Raw genomic sequence first — 21,211 nt, 5'->3', positions numbered from 1 at the left:
CTCCAAACACAGGGAGTTTCCACTGTTCTCTCCAAATAGAAACCATAGTCCAGAGAGGTTAAATAGATTGGCAGAGGTAGCACAGATTGTAAGTGGAAAAGCTTACATTTTAATTTGTCTATCTCCAGTGAACATGCTTTTAATAAATACTAGAGGACAAGTGAAGAATAATCTGACAATTGGCATTTCTTTATAAAACTCAACAATTGGGACATAAAATTCATAAAGCATAATATAAGAAAATTTCCTTACGAAAAAAAATCTGTGGGGCACCTGGGTGGCTCAGTCAGTTGAGTGCCTTACTCTTGATTTTTTTTTTTAAGATTTTATTTATTCATGACAGACACAGAGAGAGAGAGAGAGAGAGAGAGAGAGAGGCAGAGACACAGGCAGAGGGAGAAGCAGGCTCCATGCAGGGAGCCTGACGTGGGACTCGATCCCGGGTCTCCAGGATCATAGCCAGGGCTAAAGGCGGTGCCAAACCACTAGGCCATCAGGGCTGCTCTTACTCTTGATTTAGACTCAGGTTGTGATCTCAGAGTCATAGTAAGATTGAGCCCCACATCAGGCTCCACACTCAGCACAAAGTCAGCTTGTCCCTCTCCCTCTGTTCCTCCCCCTGCTCATGCCCTCCCTCTTCCTGTCTCAAATAAATAAATAAAATCTTTTTTTAGGGGCGCCTGGGTGGCTCAATCAGTTAAGTGTCTGCCTTCGGCTCAGGTCATCATCTCAGGGTCCCGGGACTGAGCCCCACATCAGGCTCCCTGCTCAGTGAGGAGCCAGCTTCTTCCTCTCCCACTCCCCCTACTTGTGCTGTTGTGCTCTCTCTGTCAAATAAATAAAATATTTAATTAAAAAAAATTTTTTTAATCTGTAGATTTTTAGCACTCTATGTCCCATTTTTAAAAAGTGCAGAATGATACCAAAACAACCTTGTTAAGTTATTGGATCTCAAAGAGAAACAAAGAAGTCTTTAGGCATTCAGGTACAAAAAAGGGAATCTCTAAGGGAAAAAAAACCTTGTAGGCCACTTCTTAGCAACTTCTTTGGCAGAATTCAGTGGAGCCAGGTCTGCCCAGGTCCTAGGTTCTGGGAAAAGAAAGTGTGACCCAGGATTTTTTACCTCATCAAACTGTCTTTCAAGTATTAAGACAATATACAAAAATTCTGGGAAAGTAATAACCTGCAAACTCTAATAGTTACTTCATGTGGTAGAAGTCCACTGTTCAATATGGTAGTCCTAGCCACATGTGGCTCCTGAGCATGCAACATATGGCTGGTATGAATCATGATGTGCCACAAATGTGAAATACACACCAGATTTCAAAGGCTTAGTACCAAAAAGGAAAATACTGCATTAAAAATTTTATTACAGGGCAGCCCAGGTGGCTAAGCGGTTTAGTGCCTGCCTCTAGCCCAGGGCCTGATCCTGGAGTCCCGGGATCGAGTCCCACATCGGGCTCCCTGCATGGAGCCTGCTTCTCCTTCTGCCTGTGTCTCTGCCTTTTTCTCTCTCTCTATGTCTCTCATGAATAAATAAATAAAATCTTTTAAAAAATTTTTATTACATGTTGATCATATGTTGAAATGGTAATATTTTTGATATATTGAATTAAACTATTAAAACTAGTCTTGGGGCACTTGGGTGGTTTAGTCGGTTTAGTGTCCAACTCTTGATTTCAGCTCAGGTCATGATCTCAGGGTTGTGAGATGAAGCCTCAAGTCAGGTTCCTTGCTCAGCAGGGAGTATGCTTGAGATTCTCTGTCTCTCTCTCTCTCTCTCTCTCTCTCCTTCTGCCACTCTCCCCCCATTCTCACTCCATCTCTAAAGTAAATAAATAAATTTTTTTTTAAATTAGTCTTACCTTTCTTTTTACTTTTTTAAATGCAGGCACTAGAAAATTATACTGTAATATATTTCATTATATTTCTGTTGCACAGGACTATAGTAGAATTTGGGGAGAGCTTTGCTTCTTTGTACTATTCAGTATAGCTTGATCTTTTAAAAATAAGTATGATAATTTATATAAAACAATAAACTCATTGTTCCTAAATGAAATAAATAAAGCAATGAACAAAGAGCTATGTTTTCTCTCATGGGATGTTGAGACAACTAGCTGGGAGGATCTGGCTGGGAACCAGTAATAATAGAGTGGAAAACAGCTAAGCTGATTTGTTAGTGACCATGTTGTCCAGCCCACTTGTTTTACAGGTAGGGAAACTAAGGCCCCACCGTCACTTACCAGTCCAAGGTCACAGCAACTCAAGTCTGCAGTAGATGAGTCTGGGACTAGCAATCCAGATGCTGCAGAAACAGACTTAGGGCACTTGCCCAACAGCCTCCAAGAAGCCCTCCAAGGCAAGTGGCACTGCCTCCAGGTGGACATCCAATTCCTTTGTGACCACACTCCTTGCCCAAGGGGCTTCCTCTTCCAAGTAATGAAAAGCCAGATGCTTCCCTCAACTCAGAGGAATAGGGCTCTTCAGCTTCAGCTGCAGGTAACTTTAGTCCCCCAGCTCCAGCCTAGAACATTCAGCTATTGGCACCATGAAGTTCAGCCTGTTCCTCGCCCTCTGCTTCCTCCTCGGCCTGGTGGGCATCACCAGCCTAGAAAAGGCCTCAGGTGAGCTGAGAGGTTAAAAAAGAGGATCCCTGAGACCCACAGCCTGTGTTTGGGGGAAGGGGAGGCATTGGGTGGGGGGCTGGCTCCAGGGCCATCTGGTCACTTCCATCTCAGGAGGAAACCAGGGCCTAGGTACAGGAAGAGGACTCATCTATCTGGGGCCAGACCTCACAGCTGTCTATTTGATTGAATTCAAGCCTCACCAAATTTAATTTTTATTACAAAGCAATATATGTTTTGGTCTTAAAAGGGCAAACAATATGTGAATATACGAAGTTAAAAAGTGGTCCCCTATTTTACAGAGCCCTAATAATCCTTTCCAGAATCCTACTTACTGGATTTTTATGAGAGAAAATGAATTTTCATACTGCTTTAAAAAGGAGATCAGACTCTGAAACTTGGACTGTACTCTGGAGTCATCTGGGGGCTACCTGGGTGCCACGCTCCCAGATTCTGATTTAATTAGCCTTGAGTAAAGCCTGGGTGTTGGATTTCTTTCAAGTTCCCCAAGAAGATTCTAATGTTCCACTAAGATTGAGAATTGCTGCCCTAATGCAAGATCCTGAATTTCATTCCTAGAATGGTTTCTTTCCAATTCTAGTTTAGGTTTTTCTTAGGATATGCAACATATTACATCAATTGAGGACTCACAAAGTGGTACTATGGAGCAGAGTTGACCCATGAACTCATTGTCTGAGGGATGCTATCCTTGTTGGGGAATGTACATATCAAAGCAGGGTATACTGCATCCTATGAAAAGATACACTGGGATCCATGGTCAATTAGTGGGTAAGGGTGTGTGTGTTTGTGTGTGTGTGTGTGTTCACACACATGTTGGATAAATCACTTGATGTGATAACCAAAGCCAGATATGAAAGGAGTTAAAATAACAGGTGATTCAGTAAAATATGTCCATTTCTTTATTTTTTCATTACTTATGGATACTGAAGATTAGTGCAAATGCCTTTTTCCTAGTTACAAAATAATACTTGTCCATTGCCATTTAAATTACACCAATTAGAATACAAAAATAATTAGAATAATTAGAATACAAAAATCACTTGAAATTCCACCACCCTGGAAAATTACTACGTGTAATAGTGGTGAACAACTTTCTAGTCATCACTGCATGGGTTTATAGGTATATTTTACATCAACAGGACCATTCTAAGATATTGTCTTTTGAAATTTGATTTTGTTCCACAAAATTATGGACCTCTCTCCATATTGAGGCATATAGATCAGCATTATGCTTATCAATGACTGCATGTAACCTGTCAAATCCTTGTTGGTGAACATTGATATTTTTTCCAAATTATGTTTCTTTGTAATTATAAACAAGGCTACCCCAAATATCTTGAGTCAAGTTATGAGAAGTTGTAGCATGCAGAGCCTGGGATTTGAAATTGAAACCAGGTAAAACTCCAGGCCTCAATTGATAGGTTTTATGATTTTTGGAAGATGACCAAACCTCTCTGAACCTGTCTGTTCATTTGTGGAGGAAGGACAGTAATATCTGCCCCATTAGGTCATTGAAATCATGCAAAATGTGGCAAGCACCTAGCAGGGTGTTGGTGTAGAAGACATTCTTCTAAAAAAAAAACAAAAAACACATCAATTCTTTAAAAGGACACCTAAGTGACAATTCCTGTCCTTCCTAACCCCTGCAGCCCATCTCAGGCAAGAGGCTTTCCAGGAGCTGTCCCAAACTCTGCCTGTCCTGTGCCAGCTGCCCCCAGGGAAGGGCCCCTGCAGAGGCCGCTTCTACCGGTACTTCTACAACTCTACATCCAGTGAGTGTGAGCACTTCATCTATGGTGGCTGTCAGGGCAATGCCAACAATTTTGAGACCACAGAGATCTGTTTGAAGATCTGCAAGCCCCCTGGTGAGTCCTCTTTTAGAAACAGAAGAAGTGATGTTCATGATTGGGTGGTGGTGGTCATGGGAAGGGAGACAGCGTGGTAGAGGATGGTGGCGGTGACGCCGCGATGATGTTACTATGGGAGGTGAGGTGATGGTGATGGAAACAATCAGGATGTGTCACGAAGAGGCGCTGGTGCTGGTAATGGGGTGCTGGGGCGGAGGTAGCAAGGCTGTGGTTGATGAGGTTTGGATGGTGAAGATGAAAGCAGTATTGGTGAGTTGTGAGAGCTTCTCATGCAAGTAGTGGTTCTGGCCAACGGGAAGATAGCAATGTGACCTTCACAGGGGATGAAGGTGTTGGTGGCAGTGATCAGGGTGGGAGGTGAGAAAGCTGAGGAGGCCCCCGGGATGCTGGCTGTTGAAGGGGGTGGGTAAGGAGTCCAGCTGACGGCTCCAGCCCTAGGCCACCAATGTGCCAACCAAGAAGGAAACTGACTGTCATCTCCATTACAGAGACAAGGTAAAGAGCAGCTGAAGACCATGCTTGCACTCTCCTAGCCTGGATTGGAAGCTGGCTGGGCCTCCCTTCCTGCACTTAGGCCCCCATCCTGTCACCCTCCAGGTCTAGGTCAATAAAACATTCAAAGTCGCTGTGGCCTGTAGCCTTCTTACAAGGGCCCTGGGCCTGTCCTCATGAATTGCTCACAGCCACTTCAGCTCACAAGGGTGATCAAACCTGCCTCACTTCATCCCTACCCCTCAGGCCCTCATTGTCCTGTGCCTTCAGGAGGATGAGGATGGGGGTCCCTGGGTGGCTCTTAAGTGTCTGTTGGTTTAGGCTTAGGTCATGATCTCAGGGTCCTGGGATCAAGCCCCTCATTGGGCTCTGGGCTCAGCGTGGAGTCTGCTGAGATTAACTCCCTCCCTCTCTCCCTCTGCTCCTCCCCTGCTCATGGGCATTCTCTCTCTCTCTCACTAAAACAAATAAATAAAATCTTAAAAAAAAAAAAAAAAAGAAGAAGAAGAATGAGGACAAAGGACACAAGTTTCCTATAACCAGGAGGGGTTCCTCATGGAAGCCAGACTGAATGCAAATTCGGGGACCTTGCACATCTGTCCCCAGATACTGGCCACCTGCTCTTTGCTGCCTGGGGCTCTACTAGCTCTACTTCTGCTCTTCCTGTCCAGCAGAAGCCAAGACCTAGAGTGTGGAAAGAGCTAGAAATTCAGGGAATCTTGGTCAGCCAGGTGGGAATCTCCCTCCATGCCCAGAGGTCTTGGAAAAATAAAGATTTTATATATTCTTTGAAATATATACAGCTATGTGGTAAATACATAACAGCATAAAATGCACCATTTTACCCATTTCTAAGTGTAGTATAGTGACCATAAGTATACTCACATTGTGGTGTAAGCATCATGACCATTCATCTCCAGAACACTTTCATCTTACTAAACTGAAACTCTGTGTCCATTAGAACCAACTCCCCATTCCCCTTTCCCTGGTCACGGCAGTTCTATCTTCTGCATCTAAGCATTAACTGCTTTAGGTACCTTATATGAGAGGAATTCTACAGTATTTGTCCTTTTGTGTCTGGCTTATTTCATTTAGCATATTTCCAAGGTTCATCCCTGTTGCAGTCTGTCAGGATTTCTTTCTTTTCAAGACTAAATAAAATTCCATTGTTGTTACATAATTTTTGGAATGCTGGATGGCATCTGGAAGTACCACCGCCACTTCCCCCATGATCCTCTCCTGCTATCCTATGCACAGTCCAGGTACTTGCCCTTCCTTGAGAAACTGCTACCCAGGACCAATCAGCAATACTAGAATCCAGAACCTGGGACTCCCAGACTAGACCTTTGTCCTTGGTGGTGTCATTTGTGTTCTGGGTATGCCCTATCCAAATTGTATATATATACGTAAATATATATATTAATTATATAATATATATTCAAAATTTATGTATTAAATATATAACATATATTTATATATTTTATATATAAATTTTATATATCTATTTTATATTTATATATAAATATATTATTTTTATATATCTATTTTATATTTTTATATAAATATATTATATATAAACATATATATAAATATATATTAATTATAGTAATATAATATATATTCAAATGAAAGGGCATGTTTTCCCCTTAATTTCTCCATTCTCTTTCATGTACCTAACTATCTGAGAGATTGAACTCTGGAAGATTAATTGAGGATAGCCTTTAATTAGTATTTGAAATAGTGTCTATGCTCTGAAACTTATACACTTAAAAATATGATCATTAAAAATAATTTAAAGTAAAAATATAAATACAACTAAAGAATTTAATCAGTTGTTCAGATCAAGTCATGAGATGGAACAGTAACTGAGTAAGTTATAATTAACCATCCTTTTCTCTCCCAAAAAAATGAATGAACCCTTCCCTGGGTTTCCTGGATCACAGCACTTATTCCAAAGTGTTTTGAGTGTGTTTATTTATCTTTGCCTCTAGGCTGTGAGCAGGACAGGGACCGTGTGGAATCTATCTTTTGTAAAGGACTTAACATATACAAAGCAATTACCAGCAAGCACTAAATGGATCAATAACTTGCAACTTAATCCTTGAATGTATGGGTGAGTGGAATCTACCCCAATAAACCCAATCCAATAGTCAGTCCTGGGGCTCTACTTGCAGAATTTATCCCAAAGTCAATCAACTTCACCACCTCTGCTGCGATGACCCCGGTCTGTTCTTCCTGATACTCTATCACCCCCTAGCTGGCCTCCCAGTGTCCATTAACTCCTACAGTCTGTTCTCTACACAGCAGCCAAAGTGATCTTTTAAACATCAAATCCTTTGCTAAAATGTGCTAGTTTTTTCTACTGGATGGTAGGTTTACAGGTCCTTACTGCACTGAAATATATGCATATGTATGTAAGTAATACACAAAAAGGGCTACACATGGACCAATCATGAGACTATTATGAAGCAAGAATTTAACCTAATTCTGTGCATCAGAAGTCCAAAAAAGTACATAAGCAAATAAATCAATGCAAATCCAATCCCGACTCCTCAGCTTCCCATCACATGTAGAATAAAGCTGGGAGTCGCTGCCTACAGGACCCTCTTCCTCCTGGCCCCTATGAATCTGTCCAAACTCCCTCCTGCAACCTCCCATCCCCAGCTCTAGCTATTAGGACTTTCTTGTTTTGCAAACACACTAAGCAAGCTCCTGCTACAGGATGTTTACACTTGTTCTTTCATCAGATTTCATGTGATTTTTTCCTTTGTTTGGGTCCCTGATGATTCATCACCTTCTTAGAGGTCTAGACCATCCCTTTCATGTTCCTGCTGGTTTCATTTTCTTCAAGGACATAGCACTGTCTGGGATTACACTATATATTTATTAATATAGCCAAGTTTTTTTTGTCTGTCTCCTTGGCTGAACCGTAAGCACCACAAAGCAGGGATTTCTTTTCTTGTTCACCAGTGCCTAGAACAGTACTGGGCACTGGACAGATACCTGACACATACTTGCTGAATGAGTAGACAGGTGGATAATAGAAGTGCCTGAAGGACAGTCAGAGGTTGGGTAAGTAAATGAATGAATGAGCATACAGGAAGTGGGAGTGGTCAGAACAGGCTTCATGGAAGGAGCTCTGGGTCAGGGACAGAGTCAGGGGGGCATAAAAGGGAAGAGCAGGAGCTGAGGCAGGGAAGCTGGAAAATACAAGGCAGGCCATAAAGCTTCCCAGGGCAGCTGTTGCCAAGCCTGCCAGACCTCCAAGCCAGCTCTGTCTCCCAGCCTTCAGAGAGGATGGACCCTGCCGTGTCCCAAAAATATCCTAATAGGCGTGCAGTGACTAATGGTGAAGGACAGTAATAGTTGGTCACAAGGAACTGTCCCTGGTGTTGAAGGAAGATCCAAAAGGAGACTAGTTCTTCTGGGGCAACTCTGCTTCTGCAAATCGCCTTCATCTACTCACTCTCTCACTGAGCTGTTCCCAGAGGAGGCCTCAGAGGGCAGAAGTTCCCCTCTTCCCACAATGCCATCCCTAGTGCAGCTCCACCAGACAGCCCCAGCCCTGTGAGGGGAAAACATGCCTCACAATGCCCTGGGGGCCTGACTGACCTGGCCTTCAGCACCACTGGTCCTCCCCCCAACACACCACTGCCTCACAGCAACCCTCCTGGAAAAGGCCATGGCCAGGCTTAGAGTTGAAAAACCCCAAATGAGCAGAACTAGAAATGCCCAGGCCCTGAATGCAGAGACAAGGGAAGACTGTCCTGGTGCTGGCTCGGCAAGAATTTCAAGGTTCATAACCCAGATGTTTGGGTGACCTGGCTTGCTTAGCAGTAAAATTACTGCATGATATTTGTACATTCATTCATTCATTCAGCAATTACTGGAATGCAAACCATGCCAGGCTCTGTTTCAGACACTCCAGCTACAAAAGACAAAAATCCTTGTCCTTATGGAGCTTAATAATTAATAAACAAGATAAGTAAGGCACGTTGCACATTGATGGTGATGAAAGCCACAGAGGAAAACACGACAGCAAAGTAGGGAGCTCATAGCTGGGGCAGTAATTTAAATAGGTATGGCCAGGAAGACCTCATCTATAGATAGCACAATGGTGGGGGTGGTGAAAAAGGAGCTGGCTTTTGGATTTACTTTGGAGGTAGAGCAGAGTTGTTTATAGGGCACGCATGATACATGAGGGAAGCATCGAGGATGGCTCCAAGTCTTTTGGCCTGGGCATCCAGGAAGATGAGCCGACCACAGATGCACATGTTGGGGGTAGTGGAGGAGTGTATCGGAAGCTTGGTTTTGGAGATATTAAATCTGAGATGCCTTTAGACACCCAAGTGCAGATTGCAGGTAGGCAGTTGGGTAAATGAATCTGGAATTCAGGGAGGAGCACAAGAGACATGCTGGTGTCTGTGCACAGGTTACATATGACACAGTAGCAGAGGCTGTTCCTGGTGCTCACCTGGCTGGGGGTATAAAGCACAGCTAGGCCACAACCCCATGCTCTTCTGACATGGCAGGGATCCCATTCCATGCAGCTGCCAGGACCACTAGCTTCGGATATCCGCCTACCCGCATTCTCATCTCATTTACACCCTGCTTATTTATTGCTTGAAGAAAAACTCAAAGTGAAAGCAGCCTGGCCAAGTTGCTTTTGCCTTGGTCTAGATTAGCCCATCACCTCCTTCCTACACACACATCACTTGTACATTCTGGGAGCTCTTGGAAAACCCTCAGAGGCGACCCACACAAGCCCATCCATGTTGGCTTTACAGACATCACCAGTACTATCGTGCTTAAGGCTGCACTCATACTTGTGGGGCTTCTAGGTTCCCCTCGCCCTTCCCATCCCTACCGATGAGCCCCAGATCCCAGGCCAGAATAGCCTATACCCATTCATACTGACTGAGCACTTTCATGTCCTGAACTGGATCAGGTCCAGATGGAAGATGGCCCCTGTGCCTCCAGGGAGCTTAGTTTGTTGAAAGTTAAAGAACAAGTACAGCTAGGGTGAAAGGAACCTGTAAAGGTAAATCCAGGGAGCTCTACAAACAGAGGGAAGGGTCACCTACAGCAGCCTGGTATATCAGGGAAGACTTCCTGGAGGAAGCAACTGTGTGTGTGCGTGTGTGTGTGTGTGTGTGTGTGTTTTAAAGATTTTAATTATTTATTTCACAGAGGAGAGAGCACAAGCATGGAGAGTGGCAGATAGAGGGAGAGGGAGAAGCAGTCTCCCCACTGACCAGGGAGCCTGATATAGGGCTCGATCCCAGGACCCTGGGATCACAACCAGAGCTGAAGGCAGACACCTAAGTGGCTGAGCCACCCAGGCGTCCCACAACTGTTTTTAAAAGTGAGCCAGGCAGGGGCACTGGGTGGCTGTCGGTTGGGTGGCCAACTCTTGGTTTTGGCTTGAGTAGTGATCTCAGGGTTGTGAGATCAAGGCCCATATTGGGCTCTGCACTCAGCCCAGAGTCTGTTTGGGTTTCTCTCTCCCTCTTCCCTGCTCTCACTTTCTCTCTCTCTCAAATAAATAAATAAATCTTTAAATAAATAAATAAATAAGTAAGTAAGTAAGTAAGTAAGTGAACCAGGGAGTAGAGGAGAGCGTGTGGCTGGGGGAAGAGGGCATTCTAAGCCAAACCATTAGGATGGGAGAGCTAGGGAAGGGACAAACAGACTGCAAATACATATACAGTTAATCCCAGTGTGCCAGGGCAGAGACATAAGATGGTGAGGGTGGGGCATCTGCCTAAGGACCTGGAACAGGAATCCAGGATTATATTACCAGAAGGGAAGGTGGGCAGGGGCAGGCCTTGATCCACTGGACCTGGCCTCAAAGCCTGTGGGAGGTCTAAGGACCACACAGAACACAAACTCATGAAGAACCTGATAGAAATCTCAAGGCGGGCTAAACTCAGATGGATTGAATTCATAGGGTCTGGACCCCAGGAATTCGTATTATTTTCACAAGCATCTCAGGTGGTTCCAATGTACCACACAGTTAGAAAATCAACACACAGAGCTCTTCTGCCTCTCCAGCTCTACCCCCGGGTTCTCGGGGCCTGAAAGGCAGAGAATGGTTCATGGTCATGGATACACTTATATAAACCCTCCTAGGGCATCCCTGGGTGGCTCAGCGGTTTGGCACCTGCCTTCAGCCCAGGGTGTGATTCTGGAGTCCCAGGATCGAGTCCCACGTCAAGCTCCTTGACGTGGAGCCTCCTTCTGGAGCCTGCTTCTCCCTCTGCCTGTGTCCCTGCCTCTCTCTGTCTCTCTCTCTCTCTCTCATGTATAAATGAATAAAATCTTAAAAAAAAAAAAAAAAAAACCCTCCCAGACAAACCCAGGGAATTCTGGGAATCACAGATGAGGAAAGCAAGAGAGAAGGAAGTTTTAGCAGGAGGCAGAGGAGCTTTGTTTGTGGGTATTTTGGGGGGCAGTGTAGGAAGTCTTTTTTTTTAATTTTTTTTTTTTAATTTTTATTTATGATAGTCACACAGAGAGAGAGAGAGAGGCAGAGACACAGGCAGAGGGAGAAGCAGGCTCCATGCACCAGGAGCCCGACATGGGATTCGATCCCAGGTCTCCAGGATCGCGCCCTGGGCCAAAGGCAGGCACCAAACCGCTGCGCCACCCAGGGATCCCAGTGTAGGAAGTCTTATGTAGGTACCCAGGAAACAATCCTTAGCCCCCTCTTCCTGGGCCTCAAGGACAGGAGGCAAAGAACCAAGGAAGCCACCTTTTATTCCACTGCCAGTAAGTTCCAACTACTGCACAAGTGATACAAGTTCTTCAGCATGGCTGGGTCAGTGCTGTCCTAGAACTTTCTGCAATGATGAAAAAGTTTGCCCGCAATGTCCAGTACAGTAGCCACTAACCACTTTTTGGTTACTGAGCACTTGAAATGTGGCTAGGACAGCAGAGGAAATGAATTTTTAATTTAACTTAATTTAAATTCAAATGTCGCATTTGGCTTGTGGCTACTGAATTGGACAGCGCACTCTAGGCCCTGGACTCGTCCTGGAGCAGTTTGGTTCAAAAGCCAATTCTGGAGAAAGTGGCAGAAAGAGCCCTTGGGATCACCACAAGCCCTCTCCCAGAGAGAAACAGCAGCCCTGCTGTCAAGGGGGCAAACCTCACAGCGGGGGGACACCACGGGCACGCCGGATAAGGTTGGCCAGCCATTTGGCCAGGCCGCCCGTGCTGGGCTCCTCGATGTGGAAGGTTCGTGTAAGGAGATTGTAGAAGGAACCATAGCACACAGCCACCACTGTGCACGTGAGGCAGATGACATTGTAGGGCATGCTGAAGTCCGGTGTGGGCAGGTTCACCAGCAGTGGCTCAGTGTAGAGGCGCACGAAGTAGCTAGAGCTATCGGAGACCGGGTACCTGGGGTCAGGAAGGACAGGTGAATGAGGCAGGACCGGATGCTCCTCCCCATCTCACCTTGTCCCCACTCCTGGCAGAGCTGGATACACAGAGCTAAAGGTCTGCAAAGCCTTCTCAGCCTCAAAAGACATCTTTTTGACAGAAGACATCTCAGGTTGACACAAAAACACAGAAGATGACAAATAAACTTGATCAAAGGAGAACTGCCTTGTGCTGAGGGTGGGGAACAGGGCCCTGCCTTTGCTAGGCTGCTTCTTCCTTAGCCTCTGGTCTCAGCCTCAAGGCTGTCTCCTCAGAGAAGCCTTCCTGGATAACCCACTCGATTACTCCCCAGCACCCAATCCCATTACTCTAGGACCAGAATCTCCCCTCCAGCCTCTTAACATGAGCAGGGCAGGGGTGAGACTGCTTTGTGTCCTGTTATACATCTGGTGCTCTCTGAGGGAACTGGCATTTGATTCGATTTGATGTGACTCAATTAAATATTCATTAAGAGAAATAATGAGTAAAGGCAGGTTCTAAGTATAGTTCTCACCTATTTCTTCTTCTAGAAGCACTTCACAATCATTTCATAGGGTCAGAATAAATATTCCAGACCACTAGGATTTCTACCGGGATTGAGTTAACTCTGTACATTGTTTTAGAAGAGGCGACATCCATCCCTAACCTGGCTTGCAGGAATCTGGTCACCTGTGTAGATGCCCATCCCGAAGCAGACCGGCTAAGGCCACACTTACAGGGACTTGAAGAGGGGACTCTCCTCCCAGTCCACGGGCTTGGCTGCCACCATGCTGGGCACGAGGGCACTGAGGACAGACGGGCTGTGGAGAAGCAGACATGCATTCCGAGTGTGTGGCTCCTCCCTACCCTCACCTCCAGGGCCAGCAGCCCAGTGGGTGGGTCAGGAGGCTGGGGGCAGTGTGTGAGGGGAGCTCACCTCACATAGAAGCCATGGTTGGGGTCCGGGGTGTACTCAGTCCACTTGAGCAGCGCCCGCTCAAACTGAATGGAGACCTTAGTGGCTGAGTTGGCCGGCAGCTGAATCAGCATCTCCAGGAGGTGTGGCTGCAACCGGTCCTGTGCGGGCTGGTAGTGGACGTAACCTGGGGAAAGGTAAGTGTCACCCACACCGCCTTGCTGGGGTCCAACGATCTGTACTCTTGTCCCTGCCTCTTGAGACTTTCAACTCTGGATCACAGAAGCCAGACAGGCTCAGGGAGGGGAGCAGGGTCTTGGAAAAGGGAGATGATGTGTCCAGGGTGACTGTCCCAGGGCATGTCCAACCTAATTAATCCTCACATCACTCAAACTGGGGCGCCTGACAGCAGGCACCTCATGTGATGCAACAAGGTCACAGAATCACCTGGAAGTTTCCTGGCCAAAATGTGGAACCTGAATCTAAACGAGTTTCTATATCTAAACGCCAACACACAAGAAGTGCAGAGGAGGGAGGGGTCGTGTTAAACACAGGCCCAAGGACAGATTCAGAATACAGAACCTTTCACACAACAGATAAAAAAAAAAAAAAAAAAAAAGAGTGAGAACTGTTATAGATTAAGCCACACTTAAGAGCAAACACCTCAATACAAGATGTTAATAGTAAGGAAACTGAGTGGCAGGAGAGGGAACTCTGAGAGTACATGGGAACTCTGCTTTCTGCTCAGTTTTTCTCTAAACCTAAAATTGCTCTAAGAAAATGAAGAGAGAGAAACTTGAGAGCTTATCAAGCAAACGCTATGTGAGGACCCTGTTTAGATTCTAACTCAAATAAACCAACTACTAAAGTGTTATTTTTAACACCACTAGAGACAACGGGCATGAGAAGGACAGGTGGTATTAGAAACATAGACTGAAGCATTTAAAGGCAGATCTGGTATCTAGGATCAGTTTTAAGATACTCTAGCAGAAAAATAACAAAACCGAAAAACGAAACAAGGGCAGACATGAAACACGAGCCAGGAGCCAGAGCTGCTGGCACTGCAGGCTGGGGGCGTGGGAGTGTGTCATGCTCTTCCCCATGGGTGTGTGCTTGACACTTTCCAGGGCAAAAGGTTAAAAAACAAAACAGAAAAGCCTACAAAATACAGGGGTAACATGTTTGAAGAGATTCTGGAGGGGATACAAATAGTAGTAAAACAGCCCCAGGTCTGAAAATGCAGGTGATGACAGGGGTGGTCACAGACAGTAAGTCTGGGTGTTTGGGACGTGCAAGAACCTCCTCCTGAGAACTCTTCTGTGTTAAGTCTCCCTCCACTCCAAACAACAAGAGCTTTGGTGCTAGGTCTGCCACCCAACAGAAAGCACGCAGTAAATATTAGCTCCTCTTCAGAAAAGAAATAGAAAAAAAAATAAAGTTTTAAAACAATGTCTCTTTACCCTGCCCAAGGAGGCAAAAAACATCTACTCCAGTTTTCTCTATTTTCTTTCTGATACCGTTTTCTTGCTGCTAACCCATTCTCCACTACAGGCCTACAAATCCACACAAAAGGACATGCCCAGGGCCCCGGGGAAAATGGAACAAGGAAGTAAAAAAGATCAGGAAACTGCTGCCCTTGTGAAGTCTTATTAAGAATCACCAGTTCTATATGGTTTCATTACTTTTGCCTAAAAAATTACTTCCAGATCTGGCATGGTGAGGCTACCCTTTCCACATTTCAAAGTCTCTGTGCCTGGATGGTGTTTCTGAGGTACTTGAGGAATCACTCTGAGAAGTAAAGGTCTGGGGGACGTCAAGGGAGAGCAGGATGGGATCGGGGAGGTGCCAGGGGCCTGGGGTCAGCTCTCACTTGGCTTGTTCTCCTTGCCCTTGGAGGTGATGGTGAGGGTGTGCACATAGAGCCGCAGGTACCAGGGCACTGTGTCCAGCACCAGCACAGGGAAGGCGCGGTATGGGTGAGTATTGTATAGCAGCGTGTTCAGCTCCCCATTCTGTAGCCCGTAGCCACTCACATATCGCTGGGCATGCAGGAAGGGTACTGGAGGGGCCTCTGCAAAGACAAGTTCATGGTTAAGAGCTAATAAAGGAAAGGGTCAGTGCTCACCCCCCACATCCCCGGCCATTTCAGGGTCCCACAGCGAGGGAGGAGACAGGGAAGAGCTTTGCCATCAGAACTCAGAAGCTTGCATCCCGGAATCATCCCTGTCTTTCCAGCCCAGGGCATGATGGAATTACTATCACTTACTAAGTACTTACATGCACCGAGCTCTGTGCACCTCCCAACCCAAACCAGTGACTGTCTGCACTTTTCCTCGGTAACACTGAAAGCTCTTTAGCCCAGTGCCCTGGCAGCCCATCCGCACCTACCATTCTCTGGAGGGCTCTTCCACTTGAACTGGAGGTTGAGGTTACGGGAGTTGTTGATCACAGCTGTGTCAAGCAAGTCATAAACAGCGTAGGTCTTCTGGGTACCAAGGGTGACGTCCTGGTATGTGGTGGTTGGGGTTGGGTGAACCTCCAATGTCTCATTGTCCTGGTGGCACAAGGGCAGGGCTCAGAAGTGAGCAGAGGCGCAGGCTGGTTTTGGGTGGAGGGAGGGCGATTGTGACTGAGACCTTGGTACCTGGTTATAGCTGGTGACGTCCACATAGACTCGGCTCTCCGAAGCCAGGGGACAGGGCTCTGTAAGGGTTCGAGAGAACATCCGGAAGAGGGACCAGTCTGAGGAACAGAGAGGAGGGTTGAGTGGGGGTGAGGACTAGGCCTGGTCTGCATAGACAGGGCGGGACCAGTGACGGTAAGTAGCCAGTGGGTTGCCAAGGCAGCCTACCTTTCTTCCCCTGTCCTGTGACAAAGGCGTCATATACGACAGACAGGGTCTGCCTCAGCTCCCAGGAGATGCTGGTACAGCGTGCATTCTACCACGAGGGCCAGACAGCAGCAGTCAGCACACATCACTCCCTACCCCGAGCCCCCAGAGCCTCAGGGACTCCTGCCCGGACCCCATCCCTTGTCTATCATGTATCTTCCCACCCATCAATTTACTACCATTCACTACTGAGCACTTGACCCTATGCCAGTGGCATTACACGTACCAGTCAGATAAACCACCACCAACACCCATAGGAACTGATAACTACTATTACTCTCATGTGACAGACGAGGAAATCAAGCTCAGGGAAATGAAATGATTTGCTCAAGGTCAAGCTGGCTGAGTGACTTACCTGGTAGTTGCATGCACAGCTATTGTTCTTAACCGCTATGCTCCATGACAAAGATTTACTGAACGCTTGCCAGGCAACCACTCAGTTTCCTTGGTGTGTGGCCAATGCCCCAAATGATCATCAGCACAGCTAAGACTTGCTGCTAGCTCAGCCCGCAAGACACACTAGGCTACGTGCTTTATCTGCATGTTCCCTTGGAGCCCCCGGATAGCACCCACCCCTGTTCCCCATGACTTACTCTGCAAACAGGACGAATATGCACTGCCTGGGAGTGGTAGCTTGTGTGGAATAAGCGATCAGCCTTCAGCAGCACAGACAGGCCTGCCTGGAGGAAGCAGGAAGAAGTGAAAGGTTGGTGCCCTACACTGTGGGACACCTGCACAGGGGGGCAGAGGTGAACGGTAAACACACCCTGGTGGTCAGGTGGTGAAGGAGCACGCACCAACCCCACTGTCCAGAGCTCCCACACATCCAGAGCACTCTGGCCTCACCTTGGAACTACAGGGCAAGAGCTTCTTCCACGGGGTGAGGTTCTCAGTGCAGACCACCTCTCGTGGCAGCACCGCGTAGCGTAGGAAATAATGATCAGTGCCTGGGCAAGACACAAGTCTGTCTGGGGTGGGCCCTGTGGCCCAACTCTTCAGGACCCACACTCCAGAGATGGGGTAACCCCCTCCTCCTGCTGGCCATGCAACTCTCCAGTACCACCACCCTAACAGTCCCAGCTTGGGGTGGGACCCCTCCTCTCCCTGGAAGAAGGCAACGCAGAGACAGCACAGTCTCAGGAAGCCTTCCTCTGGGGCCTGCATACCCAGGGGATTTAGGATCCAGCCCAGTTGAAGGAGGAAGCTGAAGAAAAAGGAGGCAAACGTTGGGGCAAGAAGAAGAAGGAGAGGGCCACAGGGCTATCTCACCATTGGCCAGCCCCAGGGGTTTGAAGGAGGCAGTAGGAGTGACCGTGTTGGTAGAGTCGATGAAGTTCAAGGAGGCACAGAAGATCCCCGAGAGGACATTACTGAGCTCCTTCCAAGATTTATCCACACTGGATGGAGACAGAAACCCACTTACTATCATGGGGCTCCCTCCCTCCAAGCCTGCACTTGGCTACTGAACCAAAAAACTGACCAGCTAATAGAGCTGCCATGGTACCACTGCCCTGCTCAGCTGCCTCCTGAGTCTTGCCCTACCCACCCTTTCTTTCTCACTCTCTTCTGGACATCCCAGCATCCCCACAGGTCTCTACTACTCAGGTGACTCTTCCTCTCGCCTGGGAATGCCCTACTCACCCCTCTCTGCCCACCCTCAAAGAGGTTACCTCCTCCAGAAAGTCTTTCCTTCCCTCTACAACCACAGTTCCCTCCTGTGCTGCCATGGTTCTGACTACCTGAGCCTCTCACGAGGTCCCTCCAGGGACATGGCTAGGTAGTGGCAGCATCTTGTTCTAAGCATCTTTTCTCAGCTAGGCTGTGACCAACCCGGGGAGATGGAACAAGTCTGGGTCTCCTAGGTATATCCCACAACACCATGTAAAGTGCCCCACATTTTCAGAGGCTGAGATTAGCCCGCTGATCCACCATGAGGTGTGCCCAGCTAGGCAAACCCACGTACTTCCCTGCGAACACCCTGGGCATGCAAGTAAGTCCTGGTTCCACCCTCAGAGTAGGAAGTCCTACATCCATAAAGGCTTACTGAACAAGGGAAAACAACCATTCTAGGACCCTACAAAAACATCGAATTAAATTAGAAAGAGAAATGTCACAATAGATTTGCTCTCCATATCAATAAGAAAAAGCATAAAACCAAAATTCTAAACACCAGCTCCACATCACAGGCAATTATGAGCTGGGGGAGACAGTGACAACAAGGCAGACAGGGGTAAAAAAGCAAAAGAGCCAAAGTTCAGGCAAGAAAGAAAGGCAAATCTGGAAGTCAGGGCTTGTGCCTCATTTGATATCTTAGTGTTGTCCTGGGATTTTTCGATAATCTGCTATTCAGAGCTTTTCAATTGCTCTAATCATTAAGCCTGAAAGCTCTACCCAGGGACACCTGGGTGGCTTAGCAGTTGAACGTCTGCCTTCAGCTCAAGGCCTGATCCCAGGATCCGGGATGGAGTCCTGCATCCGGCTCCCTGCAGGGAGCCTGCTTCTCCCTCTGCCTGTGTCTCTGCCTCTCTTTCTGTGTCTCTCATGAATAAATAAATCTTAAAAAATAAATAAATAAATAAATAAATAAATAAATAAAGCAAGCCTACACAAGCCATAATCACATTTCATTTGGTGTGCACAACACTGACCCATATAGCATTTCTTACATTTTGAAATTACTTACTGATATCCATATTTGCCAATTACCACACTAAAATCCAGATTTCTGGCATCTCTTGAAAATGGGAGTATCTGACAACAGTTAAGCCTCTATTCCCACATGGCAACAATCCACTAGGGGTGAGTGGCAGCTGTCCTCTCAAGCTCTCTAGCCCGCTACCGTCTCCACCACTCCCTATCCCATTCCCTCTTTAAAATCATGCTTATGATACTGACTTCTCATAGTGAGATTAAGAGGAAATTGTGGTACAACAGTAGTACCTAAACCTGTCCCTCTCCCAAACAAGAGCTATTCCTCTAATGGGGAGATCTGGGATCCTGTGGGCCAATTGTAGCTCACAGAGGTTTTGTTTGGCTTTCATGGTACCATCATCATCATCATCATCATCATCATCATTATTATTACATAAGTGAATGTCTTTTTATTTTTTAAAAGGTTGTATTTACGTATTCATGAGACGGAGAGAGAGGCAGAGACACAGGCAGAGGGAGAAGCAGGCTGGAGGGGGCGGAGCCTGATGCGGGACTCGATCCCAGGACCCCGGGATCATGCCCTGAGCCGAAGGCAGATGCTCAACCACTGATCCACCCGCGCGCCCCTGAGTGAAATGTCTTTTAAAAGATTACCCAATTTGCCACAGACTTCTACTGTCTTACACCCAAATGAGCTTCAAATTATTTATCTGTCTGTAGATACATGCACGTGCTACCTCAGGTCTGAAAGTATTAGGGGAAGCGAAAAACATCACTGTAAGGAATGCCACCGGGTGGTAATGTCATTTCTCACTTCCGATGCCCCCATGGAGTCGCTGTCTGCTGGAACTGCTGCACCCCCCCCCCGCCCCCCAAGGAGCAGTGGCAGGATGACAACGCCGGCCACTGCCACATTCCCTCCGTGACCTGCAACAGGCCCCAGGGCGGGCACTCACTCCGTGACGGTGTCTTGGAACCAGACCCAGAGCTCTGCACCTGATGGGGCCTGCAGGAAGGGTGGCCCCCAGTACCGAGTCCTCCAGAAGCCTTGAGTGAATGACAAGTGCAGCTCCCGTAGAGAATACTTGGAGATCAACTGCCCCAGGGCCTTGGGAAATAGCCTATAATGAGACACTGGGAAAAGGGGAGCAGGTGAGGGATGATCCTGGAGGACGGGTTCTCAATAACTATCCCATCTTTCCCCGCAGAGCCAGTTTGTCGGGCTCCAAGCCCGGGGCCAGAGCCCCTCTCAGGTACCAGCCTCCACCGCCCACGGCTGGCCTCCAGCCCGCCTCCCAGCAGGAGCCACCGAGGAGATGCCGCATCCTCCGACCTTCTTCTCGCTGCAGGTCCGAATCCCAGCGCGTGCGGAACTGGAATGTGGCGGCTACGTCCCCGGAAGGCAGCGGGGTGATAACGAGCTCCTCCCGCAGCGCATCTCGTGGGGGCTCTGCTCGGCCCCCGTCCACCAGCCCCAGGAGCAGCGGCGCGAGCCACACGAGCCGCAAGCAGGCCGCCGCCATGCCCGCGGCTGCCTCCGCCCGCCCGTGGTGCCCGCCCCCGCGAAAGCCGACGTCCAATAGGAAGAGCGCACGAGAAATGACTTCCGGTGCCATCCGGGAAGCCGGGGCGAGGCTCCCCGAGCGGCGGCCAGCCTGGGTCCTTCGGGGCCGGTGGGTCTGAGGGGGCGCGGGGGGCGCGTGGCAGGACCGAGGACTCTCCACTTGGGGGTATTCCTTTGCATTAGAATGCGCTTAATAGGGACGCCTGGGTGGCTCAGCCGTCGAGCGTCTGCCTTCGGCTCAGGGCGTGAGCCCGGGTCCGGGGTTGGAGTCCCGGGTTCGAGTCCCGCGTCGGGCTCCCTGCAGGGAGCCTGCTTCTCCCTCTGCCTGGGTCTCTGCCTCTCTCTACGTCTCTCATGAATGAATAAATAAAACCTTTTTTTAAAAAGTGCTTAATACCGACTGCCGCTGTGCCAATGTGGTAATTGAAACAAGACTGGAAAAAGGAAAACAGGAAAAAGACTGAAAACGTGTTTTGCGAGGTCACATGGCAGGGCTGGTGGGTTTCACTTCCACAGTTTCTGGTGTGTCCGTTTGCTCAGTCCTAAGCCTGGTGCAGAGCTTTCCTGTAAAACCCTCAAATAACTGGCCCCTTTATTAGGGGAAAAAAAAATGTCACACGTACAACAAAGTTGAATGAACACCTGTTACAATGAACACCTATTTCCCCATCACTTCCTGCATTAACATTTTACTATACTTGCTTTATCACAGACTGGTCTGTTAAGTCCCTCAATTCCTCGGATGTCTCCAGGTAAACTGCAGACATAAGTACACCTCTC

At 47.6% G+C, this 21,211-nt stretch overlaps 2 protein-coding genes across 3 annotated transcripts; one reads left to right on the top strand and one right to left on the bottom strand.

Moving 5' to 3' along the window:
- Positions 1 to 2,171: 2,171 nt before the first annotated feature.
- On the top strand, positions 2,172 to 5,461 carry SPINT3 (serine peptidase inhibitor, Kunitz type 3). Of its 2 annotated transcripts, XM_072801209.1 has the most exons (3): positions 2,175 to 2,624; positions 4,295 to 4,510; positions 5,002 to 5,137. In XM_072801209.1, the coding sequence occupies exons 1-3, from the start codon at positions 2,549 to 2,551 to the stop codon at positions 5,010 to 5,012; spliced, it is 303 nt and encodes a 100-aa protein (XP_072657310.1). In that variant the 5' UTR covers positions 2,175 to 2,548; the 3' UTR covers positions 5,013 to 5,137. The 2 variants fall into 2 exon arrangements, with proteins under 2 accessions (XP_072657309.1, XP_072657310.1); XM_072801208.1 differs by having other exon boundaries at positions 2,172 to 2,624; positions 4,295 to 5,461.
- A 6,284-nt stretch (positions 5,462 to 11,745) lies between these two features.
- Positions 11,746 to 20,426, bottom strand: PIGT (phosphatidylinositol glycan anchor biosynthesis class T). The gene is made up of 12 exons (XM_072801202.1): positions 20,201 to 20,426; positions 19,824 to 20,001; positions 17,485 to 17,612; positions 17,062 to 17,162; positions 16,809 to 16,895; positions 16,177 to 16,264; positions 15,970 to 16,067; positions 15,714 to 15,879; positions 15,196 to 15,396; positions 13,347 to 13,512; positions 13,147 to 13,230; positions 11,746 to 12,409 (listed from the first exon to the last, which is right to left on the bottom strand). Exons 1-12 carry the CDS (start codon positions 20,388 to 20,390, stop codon positions 12,157 to 12,159), a joined length of 1,740 nt encoding a protein of 579 aa, XP_072657303.1. The 5' UTR covers positions 20,391 to 20,426; the 3' UTR covers positions 11,746 to 12,156.
- Between the last annotated feature and the right edge of the window lie 785 nt (positions 20,427 to 21,211).

The sequence above is a fragment of the Canis lupus genome, chromosome 26 (genome assembly GCF_048164855.1).
Source record: "Canis lupus baileyi chromosome 26, mCanLup2.hap1, whole genome shotgun sequence".
Taxonomy (NCBI): Eukaryota; Metazoa; Chordata; class Mammalia; order Carnivora; family Canidae; genus Canis; species Canis lupus.
Note: the sequence above shows the minus strand (reverse complement) of the source record. Positions and strands in the feature narration are given on the sequence as shown.